General features: G+C 39.6%; 1 protein-coding gene across 1 annotated transcript in view; it reads left to right on the top strand.

Moving 5' to 3' along the window:
- The window catches only part of PARD3 (par-3 family cell polarity regulator), an 870,612-nt gene extending 853,040 nt beyond the window's left edge, over positions 1-17,572 (top strand). The window contains exon 25 of the mRNA XM_049885016.1: positions 17,530-17,572. Within this exon, the coding sequence (XP_049740973.1) occupies positions 17,530-17,557 (28 nt within the window). The 3' untranslated portion in view covers positions 17,558-17,572. The remainder of the gene's footprint in view (positions 1-17,529) is intronic.
- Positions 17,573-18,157: the final 585 nt, after the last annotated feature.

The following is an 18,157-nucleotide window of genomic DNA, read 5'->3' as shown; positions in this document are numbered from 1 at the left end:
CTTTGGTTAGAAGATCAATAATATCAGGTATCAACCCAAGACTAGAATATTGGGCAGAGCAATTAGAAGTCAACCCACACAGGGAAAACCCCCCCCAAAAAAGCAAGATTTAAAAAAAAAAACTGAAAACAGGGTAACAGCAATGTTACTATCTAAAAAGAAGACAACATTAAAACAATAAAGAGAGACTAAGAAACGTAATCATAGAGCTTCCATATGGAGAGGAATATACAGTGATACAAAGAAATAAATTTAGGTTTAAATTTAGAAAAATGGGGGTAAATAATAAGGTAACCACAAAGGAGACAAACTATCCTACTCATCAAAATAAAATACAAGAAAAAAATAGAAACTCAGCAGAAACAAATTGACAACAACGAACATGAGGAAAGGACAATATGTAAAGATAATCTACTCAGCTAAAAAATTAAGGGGAAAGAAGAAACTGTCAACAACACATAAAAAAAGACATCAAAATGATAGCACTAAACTCATACCTATCCATAATTACCCTGAATGTAAACGGACTAAATGCACCAAGAAAGAGACAGAGAGTGGCAGAATGGATTAAAAAATATGATCCGTCTATATGCTGCCTACAAGAGACACACCTTAGAGACACAAACAAACTAAAACTCAAAGAATGGAAAAAATATATCAAGCAAACAACAATCAAAAAAGAGCAGGAGTGGCAATGTTATTTTCTAACAAAATGGACTTTAAAGTTAAATCCATCATAATGGATAAGGAAGAACACTATATAATGATTAAAGGGCTAATATACCAGGAAGATATAATCACATTAAATATTTATGCACAGAATGACAGGGCTGCAAGATACATACAACAAACTCCATCAGCATTGAAAAGTGAGGTAGACAGCTCCACAGTAATAGCAGGAGACTTCAATATACCACTTTCAGTGAAAGACAGGACATCCAGAAAGAAGCTCTATAAAGACATGGAAGATCTAAAGGCCACAGTCAAACAACTTGACCTCATAGACATATACAGAACACTCCACCCAACAGCAACCAAGTATACTTTCTTTTCTAGTGCACATGGAACATTCTCTAGAATAGACCACATATTAGGTCATAAAGCAAGCCTCAGCAGAATCCAAAACACTGAAATATTACAAAGCATCTTCTCTGACCATAAGGCCATAGAAGTGGGAATCAATAACAGGAAAAGCAGGGAAAATAAATCAAACACTTGGAAACTGAACAATACCCTGCTCAAAAAAGACTGGATTATAGAAGACATTAAGGATGGAATAAAGAAAGTCAGAGAATCCAATAAGAATGAAAACATTTCCTATCAGAACCTTTGGGACACAGCAAAAGCAGTGCTCAGAGGTCAATTTATATCAATAAATGCACACATACAAAAAGAAGAAAGGGCCAAAATGAAAGAATTATCCCTATGACTTGAGCAAATAGAAAGAGAGCAACAAAAGAAACCCACGAGCACCAGAAGAAAACAAATAATAAAAATTAGAGCAGAACTAAATGAAATAGAAAACAGAAAAACAACTGCAAGAATTAACAAGAACAAAAGCTGGTTCTTTGAAAAAAATCAACAAAATTGATAAACCATTGGCCAAACTGACAAAAGAAAAACAGGAAAGGAAGCAAATAACCTGAATAAGAAATGAGATGGGCGATATTACAACAGACCTAACTGAAATTAAAAGAATCATATCAGATTACTATGAAAAATTGTACTCTAACAAATTTGAAAACCCAGAAGAAAAGAATGATTTCCTAGAAACACACTACCTACCTAAACTAACACAAACATAGGTAGAACAACTAAATAGGTCCATAACTAAAGAAGAAATTGAAAAGGTAATCAAAAAACTCCCAACAAAAAAAAGCCCTGGCCAGGACGGCTTCACTGCAGAGTTCTACCAAACTTTGAGAGAAGAGTTAACACCACTACTACTAAAGGTATTTCAGAGCATAGAAAATGACGGAATACTCCCAAACTCATTCTATGAAGCCAGCAGAACCCTGATACCAAAACCAGGTAAAGACACAACAAAAAAAGAAAATTATAGACCTTTTTTTTTATCCTTCATGAACTTAGATGGAAAAATCCTCAATAAAATTCTAGACAATAGAATTCAACAACATATCAAAAAAATAATTCGCCATGACCAAGTGGGATTCATACCAGGTATGCAGAGATGGTTCAAACATTAGAAAAGCAATTAATGTAATCCATCACATGAATAAAACAAAAGACAAAAATCACATGAATTTATCAATTAATGCAGAAAAGGCATTTGACAAAGTTCAATACTCAATCATGGTAAAAACTCTCAGCAAAATAGGAATAGCTGGAAAATTCCTCAACATAATAAAGGGCATTTATACAAAGCCAACAGCCAACATCACCCTAAATGGAGAGAGCCTGAAAGCATTCCGCTTGAGAACGGGAACCAGACAAGGATGCCCTTTATCACTGCTCTTCTTCAACTTTGTGCTGGAGGTCCTAGCCAGAGCAATTAGGCTAGACAAAAAAATAAAGGTCATTCAGATTGGCAAGCAAGAAGTAAAATTATCTCTAATTGCAGGTGACATGATCTTATACACAGAAAGCCCTAAGGAATCCTCCAGACAACTACTGAAACTAATAGAAGATTTCATCAGAGTATCAGGGTACAAGATAAACATAGAAAAATCAGTTGGATTCCTCTATACCAACAAAAAGAACATCAAAGAGGAAATCACCAAATCAATACCATTTATAGTAGCCCCCAAGAAGATAAAATACTTAGGAATAAACCTTACTAGAGATGTAAAAGACTCATACAAACAAAACTACAACACACTTAGGCAAGAAACCAAAAGAGACCTATGTAAGTGGAAAAACATACCTTGCTCATGGACAGGAAGACAACATTATAAAAATGTCTATTCTACCAAAAGCGATCTATAAATTTAACTCAATTCTGATCCAAATTCCAATGACATTCTTTAATGAGATGAAGAAACAAATCACCAACTTCATATGGAAGGGAAAGAGGCCCTGGATAAGTAAAGCATTACTGAAAAACAAGTACAAAGTGGGAGGCCTTACTTTACCTGATTTTAGAACCTATTATACTGCCACTATAGTCAAAACAGCCTGGTACTGGTACAACAATAGACACTTAGATCAATGGAACAGAATTGAGAATCCAGACATAAGTCCATCCACATATGAGCAGTTGATATTTGACAAAGGCCCAAAACAGTTAAATGGTTAAAAGGCAGTCTTTTTAACAAATGGTGCTGGCATAACCGTATAACCATCTGCAAAAAAAGGAAACAAGACCCATATCTCACTCCATGCACAAAAATGAGCTGAAAATGGATCAAAGACCTAAATATAAAATCTAAAACGATAAAGATCATGGAAGAAAAAAATAGGGACAGTGTTAGGAGACCTAATACATGGCATAAACAGTATACAAGGCATTACTAACCATGCAGAAGAAAAACTAGATAACTGAGAGCTCCTAAAAATCAAACACCTATGTTCATCCAAAGACTTCACCAAAAGAGTAAAAAGATTACCTACAGACTGGGGAAAATGTTTTTAGCTACGACATTTCTGATCAGCACCTATCTCTAAAATCTTCATGATACTGCAAAAACTCAACGGCAAAAAGACAAAGAACCCAATTAAATAATGGGCAAAAGATATGAACAGACACTTCGCTAAAAAAGACATTCAGGTAGCTAACAGATAAATTTTTCCCATTTTCCTAGATTCATACTTCATACATTCCAAGTTCCGATTATTAATGGATGTTTGCAGCTGTTTCTTCTCATTTTGAGTTGTGCCACATCAGCAAATGAAGGCCCCGAAAGCTTTACTCCATCCACATCATTAAGGTTGACTCTACTTTGAGGAGGCAGCTCTTCCCCAGTCATCTTTTGAGTGCCTTCCAATCTGAGGGGCTCATCTTCCAGCACTATATCAGACAATGATCCGCTGCTATTCATAAGGTTTTCACTGGCTAATGCTTTTCAGAAGTAGACTGCCGGGTCCTTCTTCCTAGTCTGTCTTAGTCTGGAAGCTCAGCTGAAACCTGTCCTCCATGGGTGACCCTGCTGGTATCTGAATACCAGTGGCATAGCTTCCAGCATCACAGCAACACACAAGCCCCCACAGTACGACAAAATGACAGACACGTCAAAATGAAATGGAACACATAAACATCGATATCCTAGGCATTAGTGACCTGAAATGGACTGGTATTGGCCATTTTGAATTGAACATATAGTCTACTATGCTGGAAATGACAACTCAAAGAGGAATGGTGTTGCATTCATCATCAAAAAGAATGTTTCAAGATCTATCCTGAAGTACTACACTGTTGGTGATAGGATAATATCCATACGCCTACAAGGAAGACCAGTTAATATGACTATTACTCAAATTTATGCACCAACCACTAGGGCCAAAGATGAAGAAATAGAAGATTTTTATCAGTTGTTGCAGTCTGATATTGATTGAACATGCAATCAAGATGCATTGATAGAGGCAGAGCCAAGATGGCGGAATAGACAGATACTTCCGTAGAGCCCTCTTTACAACAAAGACCCGAAAAAACAACTGAAACGAGCATATTTGTGACAAGCTGGGAGCCCTGAGCATCAAAGGCAAGCTTAGACAATGAACTGAGGGGCAGGGGAAGGAAGAGACTGTTCAGAAGCAGAGAGGAGTTGCCAGACCTGAATCGTGGGGAGCCCTCAGGCACCACTCCTGGAGTGGCAGGCTGTGGCGGCGGCAGCGGGCTGGTTCTAGCATTCGGCCGCAGTTTCATCAGGGAGAAGCAGCATCCACACAGCCCACTCACACCTCCAGAACCTGAGGAGAAGGGCACTCTTGGCAAAGGTTAAGTACTTGTGTATATTTTACCGTGTCCCCCCAACACCCAAGCCAGTTTCAGCAGCAGATTTCCTAGGCCTGAGATAGACCCTGGTGAGCACCTGGAGCCGTCTTCCCAGCCTTGGGGAAGGAAAAAATTTGCAACTCAGGGGAAAAGATAATTTGCTAGCTCCACTAACTGGGGGAGCTCAGGACAGAAGTGGCTCCTGTCCAGGCATAAACCTCCCGTGGACCTTGAGCACCTTTCCGTTCTGCATGGACCTGTATGGGCCTATTTTGGGAGAATAGGCCTTTGTTGGCAAACTCCAACCATTTCAGCAGTGTGGTGGAGAGGTGGGTGTTTGACGTTTGACATTGCTTTGCCTATTAAACAAGGTCCTCACCTACCCACAACAGGGACCTAAGGACTGGTGGCTCAACTTGGGTCACCCAGCCACCCACGACAGGGGTCCAGGGATAACTGGTACATTCCAGTCCTTACAACAAAAACTTTGGGTGCCCATGGTCCCTCTGCAGAGCGCACCCACCAACACGCTCTAGGGAATAGAGACGTGTTTTCCTCAGAGACACATGGGGGTCAGTTCTCAGCCCCCTGCCTTGTTCACAGCATGAACCCCTGCTGCAATCAGATACGGGTATATACGCCAATCACCCCTGCCCCTCTAACTGTAGGACAGAGCCTGTACCGCACACTTGATATCAGCTACCTGGAAACCTGAGCTGAATTCATACAAGAAAGGTGAATGAACTCCTAGAGTGATATACCTGATAACAGCTCTAGCCGGCTGGGGACAAGACACCAGAGCTCCAAAAGCAAAAATAATCAAGCTAGCTCACTCAAGCAACCCATAGGGGTATACCAAAACAAAACAAAGCAAGCAGCTACAATACAGTAAGCAAGCATAAATTAATACAATAACTTATAGATGGCTCGGAGACAACAGCCAACATCAAGTCACATAAAGAAACAGGCCATGATCACCTCAACAGGCTCTCAAAACAAAGAATCCAGGGATCTTCCAGATGAAAGTATATTCCTGGAATTACCAGATGCAGAATACAAAAGCTTAATATACAGAACCCTTCAAGATATCAGAAAGGAAATGAGGCAATACGCAGAACAAGCCAAGGAACACACAGATAAAGCAACTGAAGAAATCAGAAAGATTATTCAGGAACGTAATGAAAAGTTTAATAAGCTGGAAAAATCCATAGACAGATAGCAATCAGAAATTCAGAAGATTAACAATAAAATTACAGAATTAAATAACAGAATAGAAAGTCAGAGGAGCAGAATTGAGCAAGTAGAAGCTAAAATTTCTGAATTTGAAGATAAATCACTTGGTACTAATATATTTGAAAAAAAATCAGATAAAAGAATTTAAAAAAATGAAGAAACATTAAGAATCATGTGGGACTCTATCAAGAGAAATAACCTATGAGTGATTTAAGTACCAGAGCAGGGAGGGATAACAGAAAATACAGAGAAAATTGTTGAGGATTTGTTGGCAGAAAACTTCCCTGATATTGTGAAGGATGAGAAGATATCTATCCAAGATGCTCATCGAACTCCATGTAAGGTAGATCTTAAAAGAAAGTTACCAAGACATATTATAGTCAAGCTTGCCAAAACCAAAGATAAAGAGACAATTATAAGAGCAGCGAGGGATAAAAGAAAAGTCACCTACAAGGGAGAGCCAATAAGAATAAGCTCGGACTACTCGTTTCTGCCTGCAGAAACCATGCAGGCAAGAAAGCAATGGGATGACATATTTAGAAAATTGCAGGAAACTCTGAAATATGATGGTGAAATGAAGACATTTCCAGATAACACAAGTTGAGGGAATTCATAAAAACCAAACCAAAACTATAAGAAATACTAAAGGGAGTACTTTGGTTAGAAAATCAGTAATATCAATTATCGACCCAAGACTAGAACACTGGGCAGAGCAACCAGAAATCAGCCCAGACAGGGAAATCCAAAAAAAAAAAAGATTAAAAAAAAAAAAGCCCAACACAGGGTAATGGCGATGTTATTATATAAAAGAAGACAACAGTAAAATCATAAAGAGGGACTAAGAAATGTAATCATACACCTTCCATATGGAGAGGAAGATATGGTGATACAAAGAAAAAAAAGTTAGTTATAAATTTAGAAAAATAGGGGTAAATAATAAGGTAACCACAAAGGGGACAAACTATCCTACTCATCAAAATAAAATATAAGGGAAAAATACAGACTCAGCAAAAAGAAAATCGACAACAACAAATATGAGGAAAGGACAATATATAAAGAAAATCTACTCAGCACATAAAATCAAGTGGGAAAAAGAAGCTGTCAACACACAAAAAAAGACATCGAAATGGTAGCACTAAATTATACCTATCCATAATTACCCTGAATGTAAATGGACTAAATGCACCAAGAAAGAGAAAGAGAGTAGCAGAATGGATTAAAAAACAAGATCCGTCTATATGCTGCCTACAAGAGACACATCTTAGACTTAGAGACACAAATAAACTAAAACTCAAAGGGTGGAAAAAATATATCAAGCAAACAACAATCAAAAAAGAGCAGGAGTGGCAATATTAATTTCTGACAAAATAGACTTTAAAGTTAAATCCAGCATAAAGGATAAGGAAGGACATTATATAATGATTAAAGGGACAATACACCAAGAAGATATAACCATATTAAATATTTATGCACCCAATGACAGGGCTGCAAGATATATAAAACAAACTCTATCAGCATTGAAAGTGAGATAGCTCCACAATAATAGTAGGAGACTTCAACACACCACTTTCAGTGAAAGACAGGACATCCAGAAAGAAGCTCTATAAAGACAAGGAAGATCTAAAGGCCACAATCAAACAACTTGACCTCATAGACATACACAGAACACTCCACCCAACAGCAACCAAGTATACTTTCTTTTCTAGTGCACATGGAACATTCTCTAGAATAGACCACATGTTAGGTCATAAAGCAAGCCTTAGCAGAATCCAAAACATTGAAATATTATAAAACATCTTTTCTGACCATAAGGCCATAAAAGTGGAAGTCAATAACAGGAAAAGCAGGGAAAAGAAATCAAACACTTGGAAACTGAACAATACCCTGCTCAAAAAAGACTGGATTATAGAAGACATTAAGGATGGAATAAAGAAAGTCAGAGAATCCAATAAGAATGAAAACACTTCCTATGAAAACCTTTGGGACACAGCAAAAGCGGTGCTCAGAGGCCAATTTATATCGATAAATGCACACATCCAAAAAAGAAGAAAGGGTCAAAATCACAGAACTGTCCCTACAACTTGAACAAATAGAAAGAGAGCAACAAAAGAAACCCACAGGCACCAGAAGTTAACAAATAATAAAAATTAGAGCTGAATTAAATGAAATAGAAAACAGAAAAACAATTGAAAGAATTAACGAGACCAAAAGCTGTTTTTTTTGAAAACTCAACAAAATTGATAAACTATTGGCCAAACTGACAAAATAAAAACAGGAAAGGAAGCAAATAACCTGAATAAGAAATGAGATGGGCGATATTACAACAGACCTAACTGAAATAAAAAGAATCATATCAGATTACTATGCTCAAACAAATTTGAAAACCTAGAAGAAATGGATGAATTCCTAGAAACACACTACCTACCTAAACTAACACAAATAGAGGTAGAACAACTAATAGACCCATAACAAAAGAAGAGATTGAAAGGAAATCAAAACACTCCCAACAAAAAAAAGCCGTGGTCCAGACAACTTCACTGCAGAGTTCTTCCAAACTTTCAGAGAAGAGTTAACACCACTGCTATTAAGGTATTTCAGAGCATAGAAAAGGATGGAATACTACCAAACTCATTCTATGAAGCTACCATATCCCTGATACCAAAACCAGGTAAAGACACCACAAGAAAAGAAAATTATAGACCTATATCCCTCCTGAACATAGATGCAAAAATCCTCAACAAAATTCTAGACAATAGAGTTCAACAACATATCAAAAAAATAATTCACCATGACCAAGTGGGATTCATACCAGGTATGCAGGGATGGTTCAACATTAGAAAAACAATTAATGTAATCCACCACATAAATAAAAGACAAGAATCACATGATTTTATCAATTGATGCAGAAAAGGCATTTGACAAAGTTCAACACTCATTCGTGATAAAAACTCGCAGCAAAATAGGAATAGAAGGAAATTTCTCAACATAATAAAGGGCATTTATACAAAGCCAACAGCCAACATCAGCCTAAATGGAGAGAGCCTGAAAACATTCCCAATGAGATCAGGAACCAGACAAGGATGCCCTTTATCACTACTCTTATTCAACATTGTGCTGGAAGTCCTAGCCAGAGCAATCAGGGTAGATAAAGAAATAAAGTGCATTCAGATTGGCAAGGAAGAAGTAAGAGTATCTCTATTTGCAAATGACATGATCTTATACACAGAAAACCCTAAGGAATCCGCAAGAAAACTAGTGAAACTAATAGAAGAGCTCAGCAGAGTATTGGGATACAAGATAAACGTACAAAAATCAGTTGGATTCCTCTACACCCACAAAAAGAACATCGAAGAGGAAATCACCAAATCAATGCCATTTACAGTAGCCCCCAAGAAGATAAAATACTTAGGAATAAATCTTACCAGAGATGTAAAAGACTTATACAAAGAAAACTACAGTACACTTCTGCAAGAAACCAAAAGAGACTTACATAAGTAGAAGAACATATCTTGCTCATGGTTAGGAAGACTTAACATCATAAAAATGTCTATTCTACCAAAAGCAATCTATACATTTAATGCAATTCCAATCCAGATCGCAAGGACATTCTTTAAGGAGTTGGAGAAACAAATCACCAATTTCATATGGAAGGGAAAGAGGCCCCGGATAAATAAGGATAAAGACGAACAAAGTGGGAGACCTTACTTTACCTGATTTTAGAACCAATTATACCACCACAGTAGTCAAAACAGCCTGGTACTGGTACAACAGCAGATACATGGACCAATGAAACAGAATTGAGAATCCAGACATAAATCCATCCACATATGAGCAGTTGATATTTGACAAAGGCCCCAAAACAGTTAAGTGGGTAAAAGACAGTCTTTTTTAACAAATGGTGCTGGCATAACTGGATATCCATCTGCAAAAAAATGAAACAAGACCCATACCTCCCTCCATGCACAAAAACTAACTCAAAATGGATCAAAGACCTAAATATAAAATGATAAAGATCATGGACTAAAAAATAGGGACAATGTTAGGAGCCATGATACATGGCACAAACAGTATAGAAAACATTGTAAAGAACGTAGAAGAAAAACCAGATAACTGGGAACTCCTAAAAATCAAACACCTATGCTCATTCAAAGACTTCACCAAAAGTAAAAAGACTACCTACAGACTGGGAAAAAGTTTTTAGCTGTGACATTTCTGATCAGTACCTGATCTCTAAAATCTACAAGATACTGCAAAAACTCAACTGCAAGAAGACAAATAACCCAGTTAAAAAATGGGCAAAAGATGTGAATAGACACTTCACTAAAGAAGACATTCAGGTAGCTAACAGATATATGAGGAAATGCTCACGATCATTAGACATTACAGAAATGCAAATCGAAACTACAATGAGATTCCATCTCACTCCATCAAGGCTGGCATTAGTCCAAAAAACACAAAAGAATCCATTTTGGAGAGGCTGTGGAGAGATTGGAACCCTTATACACTGCTGGTGGGAATTTAAATGGTACAACCACTTTGCAAAGCGATTTGGCGCTTCCTTAAAAAGCTGGAAATAGAACTACCACATGATCCAGCAATCCTGCTCCTTGGAATATATCCTAGAGAAATAAGAGCCTTTACACGAACAGATATATGCACACCCATGTTCATTGCAGCGCTGTTTACAATAGCAAAAAGATGGAAGCAACCAAGGTGCCCATCAATGGATGAATGGATAAATAAATTATGGTATATTCACACAATGGAATACTACGCATCAATAAAGAATAGTGATGGGTCTGTGAAACGTTTCATAACATGGAGGAACCTGGAAGGCATTATGCTGAGTGAAATTAGTTGCAAAAGGACAAATGTTGTGTAAGTGCACTATTATAAAAAAAAAAAAAAGAACTCAAGAAATAGTTTAAACAGAGAAGAAAATATTCTTTGATGGTTACGAGAGCGGGGAGGAAGGTAGGGTGGGAGAAGGGTATTCACTAATTAGTAGATAAAAACTACTTTAGGTGACGGGAAAGACAACACACAATACAGGGGAGGTCAGCACAACTGGACTAAACCAAAAGCAAAGAAGTTTCCTGAATAAACTGAATGCTTCGAAGGCCAGTGTAGCAGGGGCAGGGGTCTGGGGACCATGGTTTCAGGGGACATCTGAGTCAATTGGCATAATAAAATCTATTAAGAAAACATTCTGCATCCCAGCTTGGAAAGAGGACTCTGGGGTCTTAAATGCTAGCAAGCAGCCTTCTAAGATGAATCAATTGGTCTCAACCCACCTGGATCAAAGGAGAATGAAGAACACCAAAGACACAAGGTAATTAGGAGCCCGAGAGACAGAAAGGGCCACATCAAGGACTACATCAGGCTGAGAGCAGAGGAGCTAGATGGTGCCCAGCTACAACCGATGACTGCCCTGACAGGGAACGCAACAGAGAAGCCCTGAGGGAGCAGGAGAGCAGTGGGATGCAGACCCCAAATTCTCATAAAAAGACCAGACTTAATGTTCTGACTGAGACTAGAAGGATCCCAGTGATCACGGCCCCAGACCTTCTGTTAGCCCAGGACAGGAACCATTCCCAAAGCGAACTCTTCAGACAGGGATTGGAATGGACAATGGGTTGGAGAGGGATGCTGGTGAGGAGTGAGCTTTTTGGATCATGTGGACACTTGAAACTATGTTGGCATCTCCTGCCTGGAGGGGAGATGAGAGGGTAAAGGGGCTTAGAAGCTGTGGAAATGGACACGAAAAGAGAGAGTGGAGGGAGGGAGCGGGCTGTCTCATTAGGGGTAGAGCAACTGGGAGTATGTAGCAAGCTGTGTATAAGTTTTTGTGTGAGAGACTGACTTGATTTGTAAACTTTCACTTAAAGCACAATAAAAATTAAAAAAAACAAAAACAAACTTATCTTCAGGTGATGCTTAGTTACACCTTGTTTGAAATCTATTGGTCTGCATAATTATCATTGAAAAGAAAGAGATAATAATAATTGTTTATGTTTATTACTGTACTGTTCTAAGTCCTTTATGTACCTTAATATGTACAATTCTGTGAGACAGATAGTATTATAATTCCTAGTTTATAGGTGTGAAAACTGAGCACAAGTCAGTGTATTTTTTTTTTTGTTCAAAAACAAAAGACCGTATTAGTAAAGTGCTAAATTGAATGAACTCCAAGGTCAACCTGTGGTCCTTGGACTAGCGAGTGGTAGAGCCAGGATTTGTAGGTAGACAGTGAGGCTGTGTATAGAGTGAATGTTCCCAACAATAACATAGTAAGATGCTTAGCCAGTGCAGTCTGAAAGCTAGCTAAACAAAGGGCCTGGCATGATCTGATCGATAGCCCTGGCTGCTGAAATTCCCTCTCATGTGAGCCGTCCCACTGGGTACTTCTCCCTCCCTTTCAGCTATTTTAACATTGGACACAGCAGCACCTTCCCTAAAGGGTTGCAAATTTAAGTAGAAGGGGTCTAAAGACCCCTTCCTCAGGCTCTTTGGTACTTGAGTCAACCCAGTTCTGTGTTTTCCTGCTCCCTGTGAACAATTCTCTGAATGGCCATTTTTGAGGGAACTGGCTCTGATTTTTGAAGACCTGTGTCTGTTATCAACTCACACACCAACCATTCCCTGTTAATGGTGAAACAGGGGTAAACAAGGCAACGTCCAGCCGGTTGCATGTTGCCTTGCATCAACTTGGCCAGGCTATGGTGCCCAGTTGTTTCAACAAATACTAGTCTAGATGTTGCTGTGAAGGCATTTAATAGATGTTATTAACTTTCATAAGTAGTTGACTTTAAGGAAGGGAAATTACCCTTAGTGGTGTGCGTGGGCCTTATTTAGTTAGTTGAAGACCTTATGAGAAAAAAATCAAGGCTTCCTGGGGAAAAAGGAATTCTGCCTCAAGACTGTAACATGGAAATCCCACTTGAATTTCTAACCTGGTAGCCTGCCCTATGATTTTCAGACTGTCTGGCCCCCATAGTCACCTGAGCCAATTCCTTAAAATAAATCTCCCTCTTTCTCCATCTCTATATGTATCCTATTGGTTCTGTTTCTCTGAAGAACCCTGACAGCCCCAGATGCCAGGACCCCTACTCCCTGCACACCACCCAACCTTGGTGAATAAAAGCAATCATGTGGTATAGTTTTCTCTCCAATCATGGGTTACAGGCTCCATAGAAGGTGCCCTCCCTCTTTGTATCTATGTCTTGTGGGTAAAGGCAGATTCAAGGGTAGTTTGTGAAGCTTGAGTTCCAGGGCCCCTTCCCTGAAAAGCCCTTTCCAAGGCCTTGTACCTAATTGTATATTCATAATTTTTTATTAGTTTCTTAAAGAGAGCTCCCCTAACTGTATGGGTTTCACATTCCACAAGACCTAGATTTGCCCCTGCCCAAAGGATCTTTCTAGGTGTCGTCTCCAAAAATGAAGCTTCCGATCTTCTTCCTTCTTAGCATGGCACCCAGGGCTCCTGTGATGGTTAATTTTATGTGTTAACACGGCTAGGAGATGATACCCAATTGTTTGGTCAAACACTAGTCTAGTTGCTGTTATAAAGTAATTAAAAAATACGGGATTAAATCAGTGGGCTCAAGTAAAGCAGATTACCCTCTGTAATGTGGATGGCCTCAGTCAATCAGTTGAACACTTAAGAACAGAAAGAGAGTTTCCCTTAGGGTGTGTTATGTCTCCAGACTATAAATAGTCATTTGGCCAGAACTCACTGACTCTTCAATCTTCTCTGTGAATTTTGGGATACAAGCCTGCAGGAGGCTCCACCCTACCTGACTTATGGATTTTGAACTTGCCAGCTCCCCACAATTGTGTGTGCCATCCTTGAGGTAAATATCTATCTACGTACATCTGTCTATCTATCTGTCTGTCTGTCTATCTATCTATCTATCTATCATCTCCCTCTCTCTCTTTCTATCTATATCTATCTATCATCTATATATTTCACTGGTTCTGTTTCTCTAGAGAACACTGTCTCCACTATCTGGCTTTTAATTACTATTCTCTTTCTCTGCCCTGGCCCTCTCCTTCTTATTGAGGCTCCATGCTCTGATATGGATTTCCAGGACCACTCTTCCTGGAAGGAGAGAGGCTCTGTGTGGATTCCCCCTCACCCCTGGACTATTGCAGGAAAGACCCACCTAGGCCTGATTCCTACAACCCAGCCCAATCCATTTGCTGATGCAAGGAGGCCAGATACCCAGACTTGCCTTCCTGCCCTGTGGCTCTGCTCCAGCCTTCAGGGGCCATATGCTGATGTTCTTAGAAGCACCTGCGCCCACACCCAACGGATTAGGATGCAGGAGGCACAGGCATAGTCTCACAGCTGTTTTCAACTTCAGGTTTTCACAAGCTGTAGGGAGTTTCGGAGGAAAGGACTGTGCTGTCATTATCTAGAATATTAATTGTGTTGGGATCTTGTGATAAATGTGTGAAGAAAATCTTTTTTTCTGCCCTGGACTTTGGCCAGAAGTATAGAGAAACTCTTTTGTGAATAACCATTTACAAATTTCAACAATTTTTCATTCTTGATTCTCAAAGCCTCCTTGCATGAATAATTTTCTCATCTTTATGCAGAATTTTTCCACATTTTTGTTGACTAAAATATTACTAATCTAATTTCCTATTAAAAAACTCATTTCCAGCATTGCAGAGCTGAAAGGTGCTACCAACCATTTAGTCTTCAATTTACGTACAACAAATCCTACAATCTGATGGGGGCTTTTACACAAGGGTGGCTGCAAGCAATTACATGGGCAAAGAAATATTTTAGTTCAGAGCTTTGCACTGTGTTAATTTCATCTATTGAACCCCCATTGAGATTTCTCCTATTGTTAAATTGCCTACTGATGTGGATTTAGAAAGGAAAGTCCACCAAATACAGCAATTCAATGCCATAATGCTGTTTGTGCTCTAATATTTTCCTTTTAATTATAATTTGGGAAACTGGGGTTTATTTAAAAAAAAAAAAGGTGTGAGACTGGAAAAAATCTTTCCATTTTTCCCCACACAGCACCATGACAAAGTAGAACATCCTCCAGGTGAAATATTGATTTGGAAAGGCCTGGAAAATGTCCTGAAGTCACAGCAGGAATTAAACTAGGGCTCTGGGTTTTTTTTTCTGGGGTGAGCTGGTCCCAGTGGATGCTGGTAAGGGGAAGCAGGAGGTCTGAGCTACTTGCCTGGGGACATTATGACTACTGAGGAGGGGCCAAGGGGAAATTTCAGAAGCCAACATCAGGTCATGGGGAAATATAACCTTAGATGCTGTAGGCTCAGGTGTGATCACACTAGAGAGTCTTCACCCATCATCCATCCATCCATCCATCCATCCATCCATCCATCCATCCATCCATCCATCCATCCATCCATCCATCCATCCATCCATCCATCCATCCATCCATCCATCCATCCATCCATCCATCCATCCATCCATCCATCCATCCATCCATCCATCCTTCCATCCATCTTTGCAGCCATTCATCGATTCTTTTTTTTTTAATTGTACTTTAGATGAAGGTTTACAGAACAAACTAGCTTCTCATTAAACAGTTAGTACACGTATTGTTTTATGACATTGGTTAACAACCCCACGACACTTTCTCTTCTGAACCTTGGGTTCCTCGTTACCAGCTTTCTTATTCCCTCCTACCTTCTAGTCCTTGCCCCTGGGCTGGTGTGCCCCTTTATTCTCATTTTGTTTTATGGGCCTGTGTAATCTTTGGGAGAATGGTAAACCTCAGGAGTGACTTCACTCGTGAGCTAAAAGGGTGTCCCAGGGCCATGCTCTCAGGGTTTCTCCAATCTCTGTCTCTCAATCTCCAATCTCTGGTTTTTCTTCAGCGCTGTCCATATGTATCTGTCTTAGTCATCTAGTGCTGCTATAACAGAAATACCACACGTGGATGGCTTTAACAAAGAGAAATTTATTCTCTCACAGTCCAGTAGGCTAAAAGTCTGAATTAAGGGTGCAGGCTCCGGGGAAAGGCTTTCTTTCTGAATAGAACTGCCCCATAGAGTTTCCAAGGAGTGCCTGGTGGATTTGAACTGCCAGCCTTTTGATTAGGAGGCATAGCTCTTAACCACTATGCCATGGCTGTGAAATCACCACTACAGGCAAGATAATGAACATATCCATACCCAAAAAAGTTCCCTAGTGCCTCTTGGTAATCCTTCTTTGCTGTTCCCCTTTTCCCCAGACAACCACTGGTATATCTTCTTTCTGTTATTATAGATTTAGTCTACATTTTCTAGAATTTTATACAAATGAAATGATACAGTATGTACTCTGTTTTTTCTTTCTTCTTTCACTCCACATAATTATTTTGAGAGTTTTGAGAGTCACCCATGTAGTGTGTATTAATAGTTTTTTTTTTTTTTGGCTGAGTTCCATTCATTGTTTGGCTATTCTATAATTTGTCTATTCACTAGTTTCCAGTTTTGAGCTATTATGGATAAAGCTACAGTGAACATTAGTGTGCAAATCTTTGTATGGGCATATGCATTCTCTTCTCTTGGGTAAACACCTAGGAGTAGGATGGCTGGATCATATGGTAGGTGTATGTTCACATTTTTAAGAGATTGCCAAGCTTTTTCCAAAATGCTTGTGCCATTTTAGGTTCCCAACAACAGGATGAGAGCTTCAGTTCCTCCACATCCTGATTGTTGTTGTGGTTAGCTGACTCATGGTGACTCCACGCACAATGGAACTAAACTATACCTAGTCCTGCACTATCCCCATGATCGGTCATCAGGCCTTTTTTCCTAGTCTGTCTTAGTCTGGTAGCTCCACTGAAGCCTATTCAGCGTCATAGCAACACACAGGCCTCCACTGACAGAGGGGTGGTGGCTGCACATGAGATGCATTGACTAGGAATTAAACCACTATGATGGTTAAGGTTGGGTGTCTACTTGGCTGGGCCATGATTCTCAGTGGTTTGGCAGTAGCGATGTAGTTTGGTAGCTGTGTAATGATGTAATCACTCCCATGATGAGATCTGTTCTGAGCAGCCAATCAGTTAAAGGGAGTTTCCTTTGAGGATGTGGCCTGCATCCAATACAGGTGGACTTTCTGGCAAAGCTCTTAGGCTTTTGCTCACTCTGGATACTGCAGCTGGCTCCCACTCATCTGACCCCCGGTTTGTGGGACTTGAACTAGCAGCTTACCAGAGAATCTTGGGATTCTTCAGCCTCCACAGCCTGTAAGTCAGAGGCCTGCTGTCTGACCTGCCGATATCGGATTCACCAGTTCCTGCAGCTATTTGAGTCAGGAGAAGCCTCTATCATGACCCACAGATTTGGGACTTTCCAACCCTTACAACCACGCGATCCAGTTCCTTAATATAAATCTCTCTCTCTCTCTATATTTATTTGCTTCACAGATTTTCTTCTCAAGGCAACCCAGCCTAAGACAGCCCGCAAACCATCCCTCAACTGGTCCATCCACCATCAGAGCTTCAGTTCCTGTCAGCTCAATTTTGGTACATTTGGAAGAAGAGTGACCTTGATGGTAGCGTGTATTCTAAAACCCCACTGAAGATCCTACGTGCAGCCATGCAGTCAGCTCATGTGGAACACGGGCCACTACTTTTGTTAAACAACTCTTCCTAGAAAAGCTGGTGAACCATAGACATTGCTCATTTATCATTTTTCCTCATGAGAGTTTTCAATTCCATCTACCTCGAGGGACCCAAATCCTTCCCAAATGTATGCATCTGTCAGAAAGGAGGATTACAGAAAAGAGCTCACACGATGCCTTAAAGCCTGCCTTGCCTGTGTTTTCCCTGTTAAGCTGGCCAGCCACCCACCCTGCTTTGTCCTGCATTTGATTGCATAATCAGACTCTAACGCATGTCAGAGCAGACGGACAAATAAAGCGCTCCTGCTATTTGTGTTTGTCCAGTCTTTACTTCAGAAACCTTTTTGGCTATTTTTTCCTGACATTTTCTATAGGCATTTGGAAATGTGGTGATTGAGAGAAAAAATGTGTGCTCCACAACATGCCTCCAA

Source organism: Elephas maximus, chromosome 4 (genome assembly GCF_024166365.1).
Source record: "Elephas maximus indicus isolate mEleMax1 chromosome 4, mEleMax1 primary haplotype, whole genome shotgun sequence".
NCBI lineage: Eukaryota > Metazoa > Chordata > Mammalia > Proboscidea > Elephantidae > Elephas > Elephas maximus.
This window is presented reverse-complemented; position numbering and strand designations above follow the sequence as displayed.